The sequence below is a fragment of the Phalacrocorax aristotelis genome, chromosome 1, assembly GCF_949628215.1.
Source record: "Phalacrocorax aristotelis chromosome 1, bGulAri2.1, whole genome shotgun sequence".
NCBI classification, from domain to species: Eukaryota; Metazoa; Chordata; class Aves; order Suliformes; family Phalacrocoracidae; genus Phalacrocorax; species Phalacrocorax aristotelis.
This window is the reverse complement of record NC_134276.1, coordinates 83,527,308-83,547,034: the sequence shown is the minus strand read 5'-3', so window position 1 is coordinate 83,547,034 and position 19,727 is coordinate 83,527,308. Positions and strand designations below refer to the sequence as shown.

The following is a 19,727-nucleotide window of genomic DNA, read 5'->3' as shown; positions in this document are numbered from 1 at the left end:
AGAATAACGTCTGTTGTAAAAGTATCGACAGTTGCCCAAACGGGCTTGAGCTGGCACCTTGTTGTATCTTACTCTCCTGTATTTTGTTCTCTTCCACCAGCTGATCTACATGATGGCTACTACATATAACTATGCTGTTTTGAAGTTTAAGAGTCGGGAAGATTGCTGCACTAAATTCTAGATTGTATAAGCCCAGTACAGAGCTGCATTGCGTAGCTTGAAATACCACTGACACCCTAGGCTGAAAGTCTAGCTTTCCGAATTTTGTTACAGTAATTGTAAATAGCTTCAGTAAGCATCATTTAGCTCATCAGATTAATAAAATGACTTCTTGTATATGAACTCTGATGTGGATGAGATCTGGCTATGCTGTCATGTCGAGAGGATTCAGTTACTGTAGGGGTGTTTATAAATCATCCTGCTGAAGATGGGGATGTTTCCATTGCTAGCAGGCATCTCTTAGAACAAATACTGGAACAGTTCAGGGTCAGAATTGCTAACTTATTCCTCATCCTGAACACCAAATGCGACCCCCCCTGAGCGTGCAAAATACGTACGGTACAAGAGAAAAGGAAGAGTAAAGTAGTGCCAGCCTCTTCTGGCAGAACTCGGAAGCCCAGGTGTTATGAATTGGTTGGCTTGTATTTCCAGCGCACAGATGATGAAGTCGATTTCTTTCATTTACTTCATTTTCAAGTAATTGCCAAATCATGCTCTCTCTGGAAGGAAATACATCCTTGCGTTAGCTCTGCGTAAAACAATCACATTCTTTCTTTCGGGCCCTGAACTAGTAAGAAACAGCATATAAACAGCCTCTGTTCTGGTATGGCGTGCGCTTGAGTAACTGATTTCTCAGTAGCCAGATCTCAAAACTGTAAGTATGACCGCGCGTGAAGCAAAACCATGCATAAATCTCAGAGACCTCTTTACACTGTTGGGGTTAAAAAGAAAAGTGAATCGGTATTTTCAGATGTAGATTTTTTGCGTGAAGTATGGTGAAAAGAAGTTGGGAAGAGACGAATGCACAAACTAGAAAAAATCCACACAATAATAATAATGATGATTAAAAAAAAATAACCAGTTGCTCCGTATGACACACAACTCTTCACCTGAGGTTGGGCAATGGAAGTTTAAAATGTAGTTATAAAAATATACGATTAAGGCTTCTTAACCCAGAGGTTGCATGCTTTTGCTTAGCTTTGGACTCATGTTTTGTTGTTTAATTTTTCAATATGTTAATGTAGCCTTGTTCACGTAAATAAAACTGTTTACAGTTCCAGGCTTTTTCCAGGGGGAGGGTGGAATTCTCATCTGCTTGTTGGGGGAAAAGAATTACCAGGATCTGGGCTTGGATACGCGTGAACGCCACAACCGTAGCGAGCAGTTCTTCTGAGCACCTCGTAGTTTACAGACGACATAAATTGCCACGTACAAAACTTTTCTCCTGCTTCCCCCCATTCTGCATTTTAATTGATCCGTACGACTCTGTAGCTCATTTTATTACTGTTATACTAACTTCCTCCGAATTGTGAATAACCAACTGAAGTACTGGCATGCCAGATTCTAGAGATCTCTGAAAACGGCCTCTGTGCTTGTTTTAATAACAGAATGCTTATTAACGTAGAATAACTTCCCCCCCCCCCCCGCCCCCCCCAGTCGTTATTTTAAAGAGTGTCTATTAATCTAACTAGCAGCTTGCTTTGCCTCTTGACATGCTCACTAGCCATCATGCTCACCCTTCTCTTCCAGATCCACTTCCTCATGATACTGTCTTCTAACTGGGCCTACTTAAAGGATGCCAGCAAAATGCAGGCCTACCAAGATATCAAAGCAAAAGAAGAGCAGGAGCTTCAGGATATCCAGTCTCGGTCAAAAGAGCAACTCAATTCTTACACATAAATGTTTGCCACAGTAATTCAGCAGAAGAATTCTGTCGCTCTGACAAATCAACAAATAGCTGCTCTGCAGTACAGATGTGTGTCTACCAAACAAAATTAGCGAGAAGTGCAAAAGCTTCACATTCCAGCTCCTGGAACACATTCATAGGGAAATCTTCCCACGGGTAATCTTCCATCCTTTCATACAGAGAATGGAGGTTTTATTCCAGGCATTTTAAAAGGCAACACTTCCCAATAAGCGACCAAATTATCCTTCTCCGAGACTTTTGGTACTTAGTATTTGCCGTGTTCTACAGCACGCCGCCCTGCACGCAACCGTGGCAGGTGCTCCAAACCAGCCGCAGTAGCTCTCTGCGCAGACCTTTAGGCAAAGGCACGCGTGCGGTGTGTGACCTACGCTCTCGGGTCACGTACCAAGCGGCACTGCGGCCGGCGAGGGTTTCTGACGGCTCGTGCTTAGGCGACAGCACGGTTGCAGCGGTTAACGCGGCTGCAACGGGGCCGTCTCTGCCCGCTCTTGCCGTGGGCCACGGGAACAGCGCCCGACTCCTGTGCCACACTTTTTTACGACGGAGCGCTCACGCTCCTGTGCTCCCGTGAGCGTTGAGCAGATGCCCCACGTTTTAATCTTTTTATTAACTATTTAATGGAATGTACATCCCCGGATCTGGATAATGATCCCCTTCTTTGAAAATAAATGTCAGCTTTGCCTTAATATTTATTTTCTATAAATGTCTTAGCATTTATATAGTGGCAGGAGACCATTATCCGACTTTTTAAGTAAGTGAAAAGTGTTACCTTATTAAAATGACACTGATCTGACTAATTCAAATGAGCGGATGAGAAAGTTTGCAGAGTTTTACACGAACAATAAAAATTACAGCCATAAAAACAGAATACAGGATGTCCACCTTTCTCTATCTTGGTGCTTAGCAAATTTATAGTCAGTGCTTATGTGTTTTCCTTTTTACAAATTAATTAGCACATTAAGAAAACGTGGTGTTCAGAAAACAAACAAACTGGTGCCATTTTAAAGTCATTTCCTATAGAAGTCTGCCTTCTAATTAATGTTTTTTTCAGAAGCATTCAGTGATATCTTGAGTATTAGTGATGGTATATTTGGTGTTTGTTCTATATGATATATATATATAAATAAATGTCGGGGGGAGAAGTGAAATACATCAGTCATTTGGGGAAAAAAAAAAGGCAAATATTCAAGTCATACCCATGTGAAGCCGACATGTGGTGTGATAGTTTTGACTGCTGAATATAAATCAAAGGAAGCACAAATTTCTTCAAGTCAGTATTGAGAGACAAGGCATGGGGGGGAGGTATTAACTTCCAATATGATTTTTTTTTTGTTAAGTATTGAAGTCTAATTTGACAGTTTCAAAAAAGGGGCAAAGTTGACCAATGTAGAGCAAATATGACAAAATAGCCTAGTGTATGTTCTTACCTGTTGCATGAAGGAGACATTTCTACAGCAATGCAGGTGATGTTCTAGCCCAGTGTTTGCATAAGGGTAATAACGGAGGCAGTGTCTTAAAGCCTAATTCTTTTCTAATTCAGTGTAGCTATTACTGGGAGTTTCTCAAGTTTTGTTTAAGTAGTCTAATATTTTTATGTAAAGAGCATTAAATTTTGCTATGTATAAATTTTTGTAACCTAACAGTGATCAATATTTTCTATCAGTGCCAAGGGCTTCCTGTAGTTACATCCAAGTGTTAAAATAAATATTTGTAGATAATAGACAACACTTGTGTATGCTTATTTGAAAACAGACCTACAGCTACGCTCTGCTAGCGCATCTCTGTGCTCTAGGGCTCCGTCGCTGGAGCGAGACCCGTTTTGCTCAGTAGCACCCGTTTGCTGCTGCACGGGGACAGGAGGCCCTGTAGGCGTACGCTTCCGCGTGGTCAGTCAGCGACCGCTTCTAGTGTGATGTGATTGAGTTGTTCCAGGCCAGCATGATGCAACAAGCGCTACCCACCCCACTCTGCACATCCAGCAGGCGGAGTTGCTTAGAAACTCTGTAAATGCCGGCATCGCTGCAACGCCAAATTAAGCAGCACGTAAAAGTAGACTGGCCCCCAAATCACTCTTTGTCTTAATTGCTGAAAGCAAAGGTTATTTCTGTCGCATTTTTGGTACATCGTGTTTTAACGTGCAAAGAATTCACATGCCGGAACTTTGGCTTTTTGCCCCTAAATTCTGTCAAACTTGGCTTCACGTTCCTACAGTCAGGTCAAGATGAGCAGCCTCAAATGCAGTGCAAGTTGTAACATATGCTGCCACCCAAAATTACTTCACTGATTTAAAAAAATACTGTATTTTATACTGTAAATAAAGTTTAATGATCTTGCCTATAATCTACCTACAAAATACAAAGCTTAAATAAAGATGAGTTAAATAGCATTTTTATTTGAATCTCTCCATTCCGGGCTGGTTTGTACCAACAAGGTGATACATGAGTTAAGGCCGCTTATAAAACGCTTGTTTCCGCTGCCGCGTCAGCTTGGTCCTGCCGCACCCTGCTCTCTGGAACGGCACAAGCCGGGGCCTCCACAGGGCGCTTTTAAAAAACTGATGACGACTGAATTTTTTTCGTTACCTGCGACACGGTTACTTTGACCTACAGTCTGTCACAGCTGGGGGGAAGGGGCTGGTGGGGGGAGCACCGCTTGGAAAGCCATCAAGATCTTCAGGAATTTAGCGCCAAAGCCAGCCTGCCTGAACACACCGATTCCTTTCTTTGCGCTGCTGTGTCCTGCCTCTCACCCCACGCAAGGGCCTCCTCCGGGATCAGTAACACATCAGGGCTCACCACCCATGACTGAAGTGATGAGACAGCTCAAAATCAGCTTTATTAATTTATAATTATACAGCCTTCGATCCTTGTGCGGAACATTTATTACAACTTCTTACAGTTAGAAAGCGGCGTTAAAAACGTTTTTATTGTAGTAATAACTGTAAAAAAAAAAAATCAGTAGCCATTGTTCACCAGAAGTTTTCATCCACGTCTCCGTGAGAAATGCCTGTGGCACTGTATGAGGGATAGGAGGGAAAGAAAGCATCATGAGTCCAGGGCAGTTTCTTCTCTCAAATACAAACAGTTGGTTTAGGGCGAAAGTTGAAGGTCCGCACAGTTAAGAGACTGCATATAATCACTGGCTTTGGTTTACGTCCACCTATGCTGCAATCCTCCTGCTGGGTCAGTGAAACAAAGGAAATAGGTGAGGCCTTAGGGGCGAGATCTGGGCCTTTGCGAAGAGCAAGGCAGCTCATCGACCAAAAAGCACTGCTCCCTATCCACTACTTTTGCAGTGCTTACCCTGTGAAAAGAGCACAATACAGACACCAGTTCAGAAGCACCAGGGTAAGGTCTGGTCTGAAAAACAGCACTTTAAAGGCACAGACAATACCAAATCATTACTACAGTTAGTGACAGCATTTAATCTTTTCTTCACAATTCTGTTTTTGGCTTATATATAGTTTCAATTCTAGATCTTCACATAAACTGAAAGATTTGATAGATGTAGGGTTGGTTTTTTTCCCTTTCACCTGTCAAGCAACTAAAAACTACACATCCTTATTTATCAGTGCCTAGAGAGACCCAGGGGAAAGGCCCCAGCTGTGGTAACTCAGCAGAGGTGACCAAAACCTCTGAAAAAAAGTGTGTGAACTAATTTGTTGGGAGCCTGCGATGCTGCTGATAAATCAAAGCCAGATTCAATGCCAGTAACAGCCAACCTGCAAGGTGCAGTGCAGACGAACTCCCACAGGGTCGTTACCCAAGCAGCGGAGGAACCGAGATGCTGCTCAGTGGCAGATGAAAAGGTTTTAATTGCCACAGCTTTTGAAACATCATCAAATGGCGTTCCCAAATCCAAATGCCATAATGTGCATAACTTCCCCTCTCTAGGAATTGGAAGGAGCCTCAATTTTTCCAACACATTTGCTTTTGATTACTAGTTTGTTTATATTTATTTTGCTTTTTAAAATGGCAGATGTCTCTCAACTGTAATTCGTACCGTAACTATTTATTACTATGGGTTAATAGAAGTGATGAATAGCAATATAAGCCTTACCTGTCATCCCTTTCGCTAGACAGAAGTCCCTCTGTAAGTGATAAATCTCCTGTTTCTTCTTTCTTCAAATCCTGGCAGCCAACAGGAAAAAATACACTTTCTGTAACTGGTTCTTAAGTCAAGGTTTAAGTGACTCTTAATAACAGCACCTGTATTTCAAGGCATCTAACTGAATATAAACCCCCTGTTTCTACAGATGCTGCATTGCATCTAAGCTAATGCCTCTCTGGAAAATCAGGTTTGGATGATATCGGAACAAAAGTATGCTGCAGTCTGTCATGAAAGGAATGTTCCCCCATGTACAAACCTGTTCTTTAAGGTCAAGTTTTCCACTTTGCCAGCATAAATTCTATCAGTCAGTTGTGTTAGTGGAACACAAACTGGCCTGTGTAGATTCAAACTGTATTTAAACATAGTTTAAACTAAAAATTGAGGCCATTAAAATTTAAATACTGTCCTAGTTCCTAAAAAGCAACCAGACTAATCCCCCCTGCCCCCAGCATACCAGAAACCAAAACAAAACCAAAAACCCCCACTGTAAAAGAAAGAGTTTTCATCATCTTTCTTTTGAATCAACACACTTTTGCAATACAAATCCAAATATTCCCCTCTGCAGGTCATGACATAAAGCTTCTGAATGAGGAAAAAAAAAAGAACGAACGAGAATATTGTTTTCATTCTAAGCACATTTTAGTAAGACAAATTCAGGGAATAATATTTTGGGGACGAGGTTTTGAGAATAATAACCTTATTTGCCAGTTCCCGCTCTCTGCTCTGCTGAATTATTCTCATGTATTTTTCTAATGGATTTGGAGCAGGATCCTTTAAGTCATCTTCAGCACCAGAATTACAGTTTTCAAATTTTTCTCCCTCATCTTCTTTTTCTTCATCTATTTTTCTTGAGTCTTGGATCCACTTTAAGACACAAAATCAAAATTAAATACCGATCAGCTCAAGCAAAATACCCTTCTACCTAAATACCTGCGCTACAGGATTCATGTTAAACTCAGTAAAACACACCAGTCTAAACAGCATTAGATTTATTACAGGCAGTTTAAGATGAAATGTTAAGCTATTGCTTCAATTCAAGAAGTAACATTCAGGAAATCCCACTCTGACCCCGTCCGGACACCCGAGACGTGCTGTGAGGCCTGAGGCTTCTGTGCCCGGCATCGACGTGTGAACTGAAGGAGAGGAGCTGACGGGAGCACGCAAGTTTCTTGAAGGGCCTAGTTTGCTGGTGTGAAGGGTAGCATGAGCGTGTCTAATCAGCACCACTAAACTCAATCAAATTAACCAAGGTTTAATGGTGGGAAGAGGAAGATGAAATGGGAGGGAGCCAAAAACAAGTTTTATACAGGTCCTAGAAGTCCAGAAGACTACTTCAACACATACTACATCAGGCCAAAGGGACTTAAGTAAACTCCTTAAGGTGTCCTTATACCTTCTGCGTCCAAGAAAGTACCCTGCCTACCCCAATACAGGCTAATGAACAGATGGGCATTAACATGTTCTGGTGGTGTCCCACCAGCAGCGGTCCAGACCAGAAAGTCAGTGAATGTATAGCTTGTTCCTATAGTGTGGTGACGGCTGCCTTCTAAGTTCTGGCTGTAAAACTGCAGCCTACAGCTACATGAAGCATGGAAGAAAAAGCCTCTGTTTGCAGTGAAAAAGCTACTCAGCATAAGGAGAAATTCTAGCGAGACTCTTCAGTTAATAGCACAAGTACATAAAAGAACTGAGCCTCTACTATTTTCACTTAAGGAATCATATCTTTTTAACCAAGTAACACACAGAGCAATCCTAAAATACGTGACACTACAAAGCTGCATTACTGTCAAAAATTAAAATACTAAATCACCACCTCTTTGTTAAGCTTTTCCACTTCTGTTTGCTCTCTTTCCAAAGGTTCCTGTTGTTCTCCCCCTCCCCTTTCTTCTCTTGCTTCCCTCTCTTCTTCTAAGTTTTTCTCAACTTCTTTGTTCTGTTCTTCAATCTGTCTTTGATCCAGCACCGCTGTGAAAAATTATTTCAACATCTGTGATTTGATGTATGTAGTTCAGTAATCTGCTACAGTAGCATACAAATAAGTAACAGGTTCCTGTATAACATTAATAGTAAATGAAAAACAGCTGGATATATTTTTTTATACATATATCAAAGTTATTCTTGGGTATCTGGTAATGTTTCTTCCCACCTCTACACATTTTTAGTCTGATACATGACTCCCTACTAGTTAAACAGGAGAGCCAAAGTAGAGGCCAGAGAGCTGACAAATCTCTCTATGCACTTCTCATTCCTACCATGGACTTCCTCATTAAATCTGTTATCCTAAAGTTCATGTTGCTGTATTCTTCCCCCCCTGCAATACGGTTGGATACAACACTTTACAAAGCAAAGTACTTGCAAAAAACCTTTGAAAATTATTGCAGGACAAACTACTGACATAAAATACTTAAACAAAACAAAACCTTTCAAGTCTTACTTCTATCAAGAGCAGGAATAATATTTAATAATTATCCTAAAGAGAAAAGAAAATAGCAAAATTGTCTCTGTAGGAGTTGGATGGGGGCGGATGGGTGGCAAAACTGTTTAATTTAATAAGAAACTCAACCAAAACCAGGGTGAAAAAGACATCCTTCTATCATAAAGCAGAAGGAAACATTCCGTCCTCTTTATTACATATTTAGCGCCTTTGGAAAGATTTTTCAATCACGCCAGCATACATACGTACAGAATGTTAAATATTTGGCTTTTTGTTTTATACGTTTCACATTTAAAAAGGGTATTTCGCTTTTGTTTCCGAGCTGAGAACTCACTTAAGTCCTGCAGCGAAGTGGCTGTTGCTGGCAGAGCAGCTGTGACATGGTTTCCATTGACGATGTCCCCAGATGGATGCAAGGCATCACTTTCACACTGCTCTGGAATGTCCCCCTGATCTGGAGAAGAAATTTGAACAACGGCTTCATTATTTTGTAATTACAATAGCGGAGCACAGCAATGGACACAAAGTGTGGGAATGGCTGAATTAGAACACATAAGTATCAGCACTAATTGAGCATTTTCCCTTCAACTTGACCATTTCCCCGAGGATTAAGAATTATCAAAGGCTGTACTTGCTTCTTTAATTACAGAACTGTTAGTTTTGAAATCAGCTATTGGAACACATCTGTTTACAAAGCCAAAACAGATTAATGAATAAATATACAACAGAAAATCAAAATGTTTTCATTTCTTTACACAATCAAGATACAGGTCACAGAAAAATAACGTGTCCAAACTTAGCTCATCCTTACCACGCACATAAAACAACCTTTAATTATTTGATCACATGCTACTTCTTTATTAGGATCCTTGCCTCCTTCAGTGCACAGGATGCATACTGCTAACTCTGATATTCTACATCATGTTGTCTTCTCCCTGTGCAACGTGGCTCTGAATTTACAGAAGCGCAATTCCTATTCTTCCCTCTGCGATCGTCCCTATGGTACTCAACGTCGTCTTAATTATTTATTTGCAAAGTACGCAGACTGCTATTATCTCAATTTTATGGGAGAAAGCAAAAAGAGATAGAGAGTCAGATGTAGCCGTTGTCTCTAGGTACCAAACTGAAATACACCGTACCATTTTTCCAAGCATTTAGTGTAATAGAGTACAGACACCTTATTTCTCTCCTTCAGATTTGGGTAAAGGCTTGGAAAATATCAGTTTCCCATCCTTCAAATATATTCAAGGTTTCAAGCATTTTTTTCTTCCATGTTATAATAAAACTGAAATACTTTGCATGAAGAAAAACAACACACCCAAACCGGTCAGCGTCTCTCTCAGAATGGTCTGATTCTCTTGAATTGAAGTTCTTTAAAGGAATTATGGAAGAAAGCATCACTGAAAATTTCTGCCAAAACTCAGTTCAGCAAAGTTACGAGAATGTTTTCAGTTTCTTACAAAAGCAACAGGAAGTCCTGCCAGCTTTGCCTCGGAAAGTAAAACCTATGTACGTTTTACATAAGACCACAATAATGGGCTTCAGACTCAAAAGAAAATCTGGTTTGCTCTCTCGTTAAAGTTAGGTTTAAATTATAAGGTTATCAACAACATCATTATTTCCATATGAGGCATTGATACGTTTCAGGGTATGAAATACTTAAATAGTCAAAAAATTGCCTTCATAAATAGGTTCCTGTTAAATATTACCTCTAACTTCCTACGGTCTGCTAACCACACAAACAAACAAAAAAACCCAAACCAATACAGTACAAAGCACCTTTACATTAACCCTTCTGCAAAGGAAAAAAGGTAATGCTCTTTGTACACCTTCACTCCTTCATGCGAGGGTGGGCAGCAAGAGATGCGTTATTTCCTTAAGACGAGCACGTCAACTAAAAGCAACTACTGCCAACAGAAATTCCAGTCTTTCCTCGCTAGAGTTCTCTCACAGTAGGATTAAAAGGGTTTCCATATTTGCTGGCACCTCCTTCACTCTATTGCTTTCTTCTACTCTTATCAACTTCTTCCTTCATTATAGCTTATTCTACATTTATTTTTTAGATTTTACATTCTTATTCCCCCCCAGTTCCACCTGGGTTACCTTCTGCTCTTTTTACCCGTTCTAATTTTCTCCTATATACTGAGGTTATCTTTGATGCAGTCTGACCCAACTACAGTACTGTGATTTAGAAATCTTCGGCATATGCAAACTCCTAAAATTACTGACTACCACACGTCACTAAATGATACAGTGGTAACTTATTTGGGCACAGCAGCTACTCATGCCTAACTGCCAAGAAAATGCCAGTCTGTTCTCATATGTGATAAAATAAAAGTGAAATATGTAACGTATTCCTAGAAGTCTCTGATATGAAATTAAACAAATAAATCTAATTAAAATATGAGATGAGTAGAAACCATTAGTGGCTACAGGCTTGGTTTACATTCAAATAATGGATTTAAAACTTATAAAAAGAAAACTAAATGAGGTAAATTAAAAAACAACAAATGTACTGAGTAAAACTTCAGAGAAATGCATAGATGAGTAACGGGCTCCTGCTGGTTATCCGTACGCACTATCAGCACATTTGCTGTTTAGACAAACAATATCTTCTTTGTTTCACTGATTGGTTTTTAAAATACTGAAAGTCATATTCTCACAGGCTCAGGAGAGAGAGCAAGGGCATCACTCCATCTTCCATGCCACCTAACCACCGACAAAAGAATAAGCGAGTCTCGGATCCAGGAAAACACTCACACCCGTTACAAGTATTTTCTTTGAAATCAATGATTCTAACTCTCCCATACAATAATTATAATCTCTTCACCAACTATAAATTTAATTATACCACGCAAGGACTTCTCTCTACCAAGACTTAACAGACCTAAGAAAATTTGGAAATGGGAAAGGTGTTTAGCTTACTGCTCACGTCTTGTTGACAATTTCACTTTAAACCCACAGTTTCATGGGAGATAAGGCTGCTCAGGCCGAACATTAAGATGTCACTCGAATGCTGAAAATCTAGGAAATAAAGCCAGTAACTGTGCATCTCTTTCTGTCTCCATATACAAATGGCTGCATTAACTTTTCTTATCCTCCTCTTTCTGCAGTACCTCAGTTGCATCAAGATTTTTGAAAACTGACCCTGCAGACTTGACTGCAGCGTATAGAAAGAAGGAAACATTTTCTAGCACATAGTGCAAAACACCACATAATGACAAGTTTCTTTCCACAATCAACATGGAGGAGAAATGTAAATAAATAAAACACTGACCTCAGAGTAAAAAAAAAATAATTAGGATAAAATTCATGTTTCAGTAACTGAACCGTATGTTCCAAAACTACTCAGAGATCCTGATTAATGACAGCATAATTGCAAGTGTTTTCACACATTTACACACACTTCTAAAATAACTTCAAATTCATAATACTATTTAAGCTTCAGCTACTGAAAGAAAAAAAAAAAAAAAATCAACAAGAGTATATGTAATGGCTGCAGAAACTTACCTTCAGAATTACAACTCCGTAATACTGCTCTGATACTATCCATGGTGAACAGTCCTTGGTGTTTTACTTTATGCAGCAAATATAACAGAGCCTCAAGTTCGTTTGTATACTAGTACGCTTTGCTGTTTTTAAAAAAAAAAATCCTACACAATTTTAAAACGTCCTGAAACAAGTGTCAGACCTACATGCATTTATCAGAACAAGGTTACACAAGATTTCTGAAGAAAAAGTATGTTCCAAATTTCAGAATGAACTCTATTTCAGTGTCTACTTATTACTATGTACCCTTCTCCTCTAAAGATACAAATTCAAAGAAAATTAATCCCTCACCATCTGAGACAGTTTGGTTTTATTATTTCCAAAATCAGTTGGAATTTTTTTTCTCCAACTACAGTCTTAAACTCTCAAGACAATTGTCTTACAACTTTTAAGCCCTAAGGTGTTAAACAAACTGTCTAAGATGCACTACAACTTACATTCAGGAGAAGAAATGCATTCTTCAAGGTCCTCATACATTAGTTTTTCCGGTTTGGGGACATCACTGGAATCTTGTTTATCTGTTCGTTGATTATGAAGTCTGAAAGACGACGGAAGAACATAAACAACTTAATAAATATAAATGCTAATCTTTTAACCAAATAGCAACCTGAAATTTAAATACAAGGACTGCTCACATGCTTCGCAACAGACTAAATGTAAAAACCATGCAATCAAAATGCTGTAACTTTCTGACTCAAAGTCAGCTCCGTCTCTCTGACAGCCATCTCCCTGCAGCCCTTCCCTAAGGCCTACATATGACAAAGGCCTCACATTAAAACAAAATACTATCAGAAGGAGTAAGAAAAAAAAAATACAATGAAGTGTGACAATCAATTGAAATTAAGAAATTTGCCTTTTTAGGCTCTGTGTTACAGTCTAATTTCTACTTTGCTGTCATCTTAACAGACGAGTTTGAAATGTATTAGGATTAGATGTCTGGTGAAACATATATGCAGGGGTGAAAATCTGGGTGCAACGAAAAATGGGGTTAGTGCCCTCATTCTAAATTCCTGTTTTTCTCATCAGAAAGATAATGAAAAAGAACAATATCTCTCACGTGATCCAGCCACTGAACTCTGACCAGAACTGGAATAGCAAAAGGAGTGCAGGTCACTAATGAAATTCAGCAGCAGCACTTCATAAAGGAGCTGACTTTACACAGCTAGTGCTCTTCACCACGACATAAATAAGTTTGTGCTTACAATTTAAAAGGAATTCAGGTCTTCCGCGGGGAAAAAGTGGAGAACAAACGAATCATACCCCCACAATGAGACATGTTCAATAAAAAATGTAAATCTGGGGACAAACAAATCAATCTGCAATGTCAGAAGGCTAGTTAAGTAATGTCAGTCGGGAAAAATACCCTGTAAATTAAATACAACAGAATAAATGGAACTTCAAGATTTTGGAAGTCTGCTTCATGTTTTCAGTCTTTCTTTCACAGAGTGGTTAAGTATTAAGTAATTCTTAAGGATACAGGGTTCAAGGGCATGCATGTCACCTTCTTCAGTACTGTGTCCTGCAACGCTGCTAGAAACATAGTCAAGACACTGCCTCGGATTCCACAAACAGAAGAGGTCTGCCTCAAGACCACCAAACACACGTACTTCCAAACAGGTTTCAAAATTCATTCCATCAAACAAAGCTGGCAACCAAACCCTGGCCTGTACCTGATGTCAATATTCCATAAAACAGTACTGGTGTGCCAATCAACACCAAATGATTAAACTGCATGTGTTATGCTTATAATTACCCTTAAAGCTTAGACAAAAAAACCCAAGAAACCAACCACCACCATCTAAACTATTTTGTTAGTGTCTCAAATTACTTTTTTAGCCTAAAACTGGTAACAACCCTCACAACTGGTTTCTTCAGCCCTAAACAAAAAAGGGAACAGTTTAGATAATAATCTGCCTTATAACTCTAGTCTTCCTGTCTGTGTTTATTGGCTTCTTTCATACCACTCATAACTTGAAACATAAACAAGGAGCTCCTGTAATCACAGAAGCAATTGCTCATCCTCTCTGACAGAGGTCTAACTTGTAATGGCTTACTGGTGCTACAGCATCGTATTTTCTTTTCTTTTCTTTTTAAAGACTTTCCCATTGCCACTTAAAATCCACAGGTCATAAACTAATCCCACAATACACATCAATGATGTGGCATTTGCCTAATAATGAGAGTAAATAACTGGAAAAGCCCACACATACATTTCTTAAATATTTTATGGAACAGAAAACAGCCCAAGGCACAAGAAATTAAAATACTCAACAAAAGAATGTTTTTCCTTTAAGAAAGTCTTGGGAAAGCAGCAAGTTCAAGAAAATTATTGGGACCTCATACCCTTGCTTTGTCACAAGGAACCCAAAAAAGCAACAGCAACCCATAGCTGCCTGCCCAGACCCCGGCCTGTTCTTGGCAACACAACTTGCTCATACTGTTCACTCTTCAGGAAGCATGGACTCTACAGCACCCTTCAAAGAAGTACAGTCCCCCACAGTGTTAGAGCATTTTCCTGTATCCCCTTAACATGAAGGTTAACACCCAACCTTCACTTCATAAGGTCTCTCACAGGAGTACAGGAAACCTGAGACACACTGTAGAAAACATGAATGAGCCAGCCACTTAAAGGAACTATCCTCGTGGTCCCTAGAAATCCCAACAGCTTCTTTTCAAGGCCAATAACATAAAAGCTGTCCCCAAATTCTAACCACAAAAGATACCCTCTCTACATGAAATGTATATCGAGGACTTGATAACAACAGAATAAGAAAGCCCTACGAATGCGTGCTAGAGCTGGCCCAGGACAAGCCATCTTTCTTCAGCCTTCAAATCTGGAATGATGGCTAGCAGGTTAAGGCCAATTGAAGTGTCTCTTCTTAGGAAAGAAACATTAAAAATTAAATACTCGAGCATTTTCTGAAGACACCTATTCAGGATTCTCAGTTTTGGAGAGTGGAGGCACCAGTGATCATTAAGAACAGAAGATTTTCATACATGGAAATAGGAGGTACAAAGAGGAAGGAGAAGTCATTTTTATGCAGCTTAATTTTGCCAAGTTACTCATTTACTTAAGAACAGATCTTAAAAAAAAAAATCACCAAAGGAAAGGAGAAAAAGTTCTACTACTCATCCCCTTCCCACATACAAAGGAGACTGGAGATTCCTATTCTGAAAACAGTTACACAGGCACATGAACAAGCTCTTCAGAGAAAAAATGAGTTTGCATTAGAGCTTGTTAATAAATGAAGTGAGAACATAAAATTGCCTTGATTTAAATTCTCAAACAGACAGCAGAAACTACCCAGCTTCAATCAGCAGAAGCTCATCAGTCAGGTCACAGATGTGAAAAATAAAGACACAAGAAAAGAGACATACCTCTGCTCAAGAAATTAGCAGCCTTTTTTTATTAAGGGTTTTTGTGTGCATCAAATATAACCTCAATAGCTTCTGAACATCAAGCATATGCAAAAGGCCTGTTCTGATACTGGAAAGATGAGAGACTATTTTGGACAGGAATTTGTGATTAGCTTGTAGTTTTACCTTTTTCATGAAAAATTGTTTCAAGTCATTGAAACATGAAGTTTACCCCTCTAAAGACCCAACATCATCGTCTGAAATCAAGTTTGTTCTCAAATTAGTCTACAATGTCAGCAGAAGTTCTTGTTAGCCTTATCAGGATCACGTTTATATGGATGGCACAGAAGCCTACTAGAGGCATCAGACCTTTCAAATCCCAGAAGAGCCCATTACAGCAAACTGCTAAAAACACATTTGCATTCAGGTAATTCATATGAGGGTGAAGGTGTCTGATAGCACTGTTGTAAATAAGACATGTCACATGATAGTCAGTTAATTTGCCACTGTAGTACCTTCACATTCCCGTCTGCAACACTGTATAGGCATTCTTCTTACTCAAAAAAGTATACAGTCTTAATTTTTTAAATTCTGAATGTGTCCAAAGTTGTGGGACACCAGGAGAAGTCAGATATGTCTTGGACATAGGCAACCTTTGGACACTGCTACAATTACCATTTCTCCCCAACAGAGGCAATCTTTGGAAGAACCTTTCATCCTTGCTCAACTACACCAGTGAAATGACTTTAGAGAACACTCTGTAAATAAATCAAGTTTCACTTTGTCATAGGACAAGACTCTTTTTGTTTGTTTGTTTGAAAAAAACATTGCTTCATCTAAAGTTTCCAATGCACTTCAGGTTTAAGTATTTCACTGCACACAACTCTGCATTATAAGGAAGCACAAATTCAACAGCAGTGAAAATGTCAAATCATATTTGCCAAACATGTTTGGGTTTGGAAGGAGGGTGTATTTGGTTTTTATAAAACTAAGTTCCTCTTGAGGCATGATGTTGAAGAATGGAAATCCTTATCCATCTTTAGAAAAGTTCTCACTTATAAAATTAACAGCTTACTTGAATTGTAAGAGCAGCTGTTGCCATGATCAGTTAGATTTAGAAATATTTTTCTTTAAAAAGGCAGGTTAAAAATGTTGCTTTGTAAACAATGTTACCTGATTTTCTGGCCACGACTGGATGGTGAGGAAGAAACAGACTCGGAAGATGAAATAGGCTTTGAAATAGGAGAAAGCACCTGGTCAACACTCTGCTGTGAAGAAGCAAGGTACAAGCCACTGATGTCTGCAGACAAAAATCATACAGTTTGTATTAGTCAGTTATTTGTCCTACCACTTCTCAGCTGAGGCTGGTTTTCACAACACATGTAATTGGGCTGTGCAGGCACCACCACTATAGGGCAACTAACATCCAAAGCTACCAGGATTAACATGAACTTTCTTGCACTGATTATTTCTCCCCCCCCACCCCTTTTTGTACAGCAATTCTCCTCTACAAGCCTTCACCATCATAAACTTACTCCTCACAAAGCCTGTCATTATCATGACCCCATAATACATCCATGTTCCCCACAAACTGCAGTCCCTCTGCCAAACACCAAATAATTTCTCCCACGCTCGGCATTAGAGAAAGCAGTTTGGGACCCAGATTTCAAGCTAGGGATGCGCTTACTAGCCAGCAAAAGATAATGCTTGAGGTCTCCCAAAGGCCATTCTTCATTAGGAAAGTTAAGCTGGAGGTTTTCTTTTCTACAGATTTGTTAAAATGGGTGATGAAGCAAATAGGAAATCTTTGAAGATCTTATCAACAGTTGTAAAGTTATCAGGGAAGGAGAACAGACAGACAGGATGACTAAAGAAATCTTGAGTTTCCTAGGAAACCAAGGTAAACCCCAAATCCCCTACATTAAAAAGGCTTTTTAATCAAACTTGCAAAGTCCAGCGCTTCGCTTAAATTTTGCTTTGCAGTCTTAATTTTCCTTTCCTCTGCAGCTGCACAGGCCTTACGTAACTAGACTATGAATTATGATATTTTCCACAAGATTTGCTATTCAATCCGTAAGGAGGTACTGTTGTTTTTCTTCTCTTTACTGACCAAATTACTTTTACTATAACTGGTGCTAATTTTGCTCATGAGATAGAGGAAAAGCCATTATTAACACTCCCACACCTGAAGTTCTTTCAGGTGGTTGTATAGAATGTACCCCACCATGGTGCTGCAGTACTCAGGATGCTTCAGACAAAGGCTGCCTGTGGATTTTTATCTCCAGACAGCCCCTGTGCCCGTGCAACACAGACAAACACCCTCTAATGAAGCTGAGCACCAACAGGATGGAACCCAGCAGTTATGCTGTACTTGTAGTACTGTATTGGCAGTACCTGTTCATGGCAGGAACCCTCAGCCCACCCACATCCAGTCTTTTATAAAACAACCTGCCAAATTTTCACATGCAGAACAAATGGCCCAGAACAGCACATAGTACTTACCGCAGGCACCTCCCCAGCATAACAGATACTGCAGGTTAGGACACCAGTAGCACACCAGACATCTCAAACAGTAATCTACTACAACCTACTACTATTTAGAAATTTTCCAGGATTGAACTTACTGATTTTCTAGTAAAAGACAAGTGGCTGACGTCTTTGGCTCGCAGTACCCTGTCTGCAAGACTCACCACCCTTGTTCTTTCTCATCAGAAAGTATGAAGTTTGGTCAAGTAATGATCAAGGTGAAAAGTAATAGGGAGCATGGGCCAGATGGCAATCCAGATTTTTTTTCCTCAGTAACTAGTTCTTGATCTGTGTTTCTGTCCACAGATCGGAGACAGCAAGCAGGGGAAAACAGAAAAGGACCCTGTCCTACTTTTAGTTGCTCTTAAACAAACAGGCTGACTCCCTCTCAGTAGAAGGACAAAGCCTGAAAGATGTCCAACATGCATGGGCTTGGGAAGAAGAGTCAAATACATGACATAATTTAAAGGAAGAGGGAAAACCACATACCCTTCCACTGGCAGACTATGCAGTAAAACAGCTGCTAGATCTGCCAACTGCAAGTATTTTACAGGAGGACACACTTCTTCCTTTCATCCTTCGTAGACAGGTGCTGACAACTGAATGGCAGCTTGTCCTTACATGAGCAGACTGTGGTACACCTCACTTAAAGGAAAATCAGATCTCAGAGTCACCTGCATGATATCTTTTACTACCTAAAATTTATTCTGACCTGTTCAGACTGGCATCTTCAACAGCACTGAAAAGCTCCATGGAAGCTTCCACAATGACTTACAGTTTTCTAGGAAAGACACATCTGGTGCTTCAGCCGTTTCTAGCATGAAGCGTAACATGTATACCAGTATAAAAGCACTCCTTCTCAGACTCTTGAAACAGAGCCGACCCATCAGTGGGGAAGCAATCTAACTGGAAGCAGATAATCCCACAAGAGCACATTAGCACTGAAGATGCAATGCTTATTGGGGCAAGTACCGCATCAGTTCACCTTGAGAGCACATCATCTAGCTGCAGCCTGGTTCCTACACTACATACCATTCAATTTCTGTAACACCTATGTCAAGTAATACCCTCCTAAGTTATTCAACTCTTATCCCTCTCCAGAACAAGTCAGTCTTGTGCATGAAGCACAGAACAGGTCCAATGGAAAAAATAGATCAGCCGTCATGTAATGCACCCCTGACAGGTACAAAAGACAGGAAGGATGGTTAAGGTTATGCACACAACTTTGCTTCTGCCATTTCCTAATTTACAACAAAACCCTACTTATATTAAAGATTTTTTTGTGTGTGCAGTATTAAATGAATAGTCTAGAAGTAGTTTATACACAAGGCGACAGAGAAAAGTTAAAAGATTGCTTTAGAAGTTAAAGTTTTTAAATACATTTGCAGTAACAGAGTGTGTTTGTGGTATGTTTCTAACAGTGCCCATTGCTAAACAAAACTAAACTAAGATTCTAAAAGGAGACTACATATATCTAACTTCTGGCAACATCTGCGCAACCTCTCCTCAATCAATACTTGGGCCCTCCTGACAGGGAAGTTTTATTCCTGCATCCGTACTTGTTGCCACAGAAGCAATAAATACCACAACTTACTCATGGTATGATAAAGTACTTCCTTCTCTTTCCTTTCAATTGCACAGAATTCTGAGGTCTGTGAAGCAGTTATTAATCGATCCCTTTTCACCTTTTCCACATCACTCGTTGCTTTCCAGATTTCCCACAGCCCACTCTTTTCCCAACCAAGCTGCCCTTCTTATATTTAGCATACCTTCATGCAGAAGTTGGTTTGTTTTTTTTTTTTTTTTGTTACTATCTCTTTCTGT

The 19,727-nt window shown here is 39.7% G+C and overlaps 2 protein-coding genes and 1 long non-coding RNA gene across 10 annotated transcripts in view; 2 read left to right on the top strand and 1 right to left on the bottom strand.

Annotated features, from left to right (window-relative positions):
* GPM6B (glycoprotein M6B) overlaps nucleotides 1-3,652 on the top strand; it is a 109,998-nt gene extending 106,346 nt beyond the window's left edge. For 4 of the 7 annotated variants that reach the window (XM_075095651.1, XM_075095681.1, XM_075095642.1 and 1 more), the window contains one exon: nucleotides 1,750-3,652. In XM_075095651.1, the coding sequence (XP_074951752.1) occupies nucleotides 1,750-1,899 (150 nt within the window). In that variant the 3' untranslated portion in view covers nucleotides 1,900-3,652. Of the gene's footprint in view, nucleotides 1-100 lie in introns of all 7 variants that reach the window. The other 3 variants (XM_075095701.1, XM_075095661.1, XM_075095691.1) reach the window with 1 other exon arrangement.
* LOC142058512 (uncharacterized) overlaps nucleotides 1-19,727 on the top strand; it is a 287,316-nt gene that overhangs the window by 194,739 nt on the left and 72,850 nt on the right. The gene's annotated exons all lie outside the window — the stretch shown is intronic.
* OFD1 (OFD1 centriole and centriolar satellite protein) overlaps nucleotides 4,733-19,727 on the bottom strand; it is a 34,243-nt gene continuing 19,248 nt past the window's right edge. For both annotated transcript variants that reach the window (XM_075095594.1, XM_075095600.1), the window contains 7 exons: nucleotides 16,551-16,677; nucleotides 12,458-12,558; nucleotides 8,806-8,925; nucleotides 7,851-8,002; nucleotides 6,734-6,901; nucleotides 5,987-6,057; nucleotides 4,733-4,941 (listed from right to left, as the gene is read on the bottom strand). In XM_075095594.1, coding sequence (XP_074951695.1) covers nucleotides 4,896-4,941; nucleotides 5,987-6,057; nucleotides 6,734-6,901; nucleotides 7,851-8,002; nucleotides 8,806-8,925; nucleotides 12,458-12,558; nucleotides 16,551-16,677 — 785 coding nt within the window. In that variant the 3' untranslated portion in view covers nucleotides 4,733-4,895. The remainder of the gene's footprint in view (nucleotides 4,942-5,986; nucleotides 6,058-6,733; nucleotides 6,902-7,850; nucleotides 8,003-8,805; nucleotides 8,926-12,457; nucleotides 12,559-16,550; nucleotides 16,678-19,727) is intronic.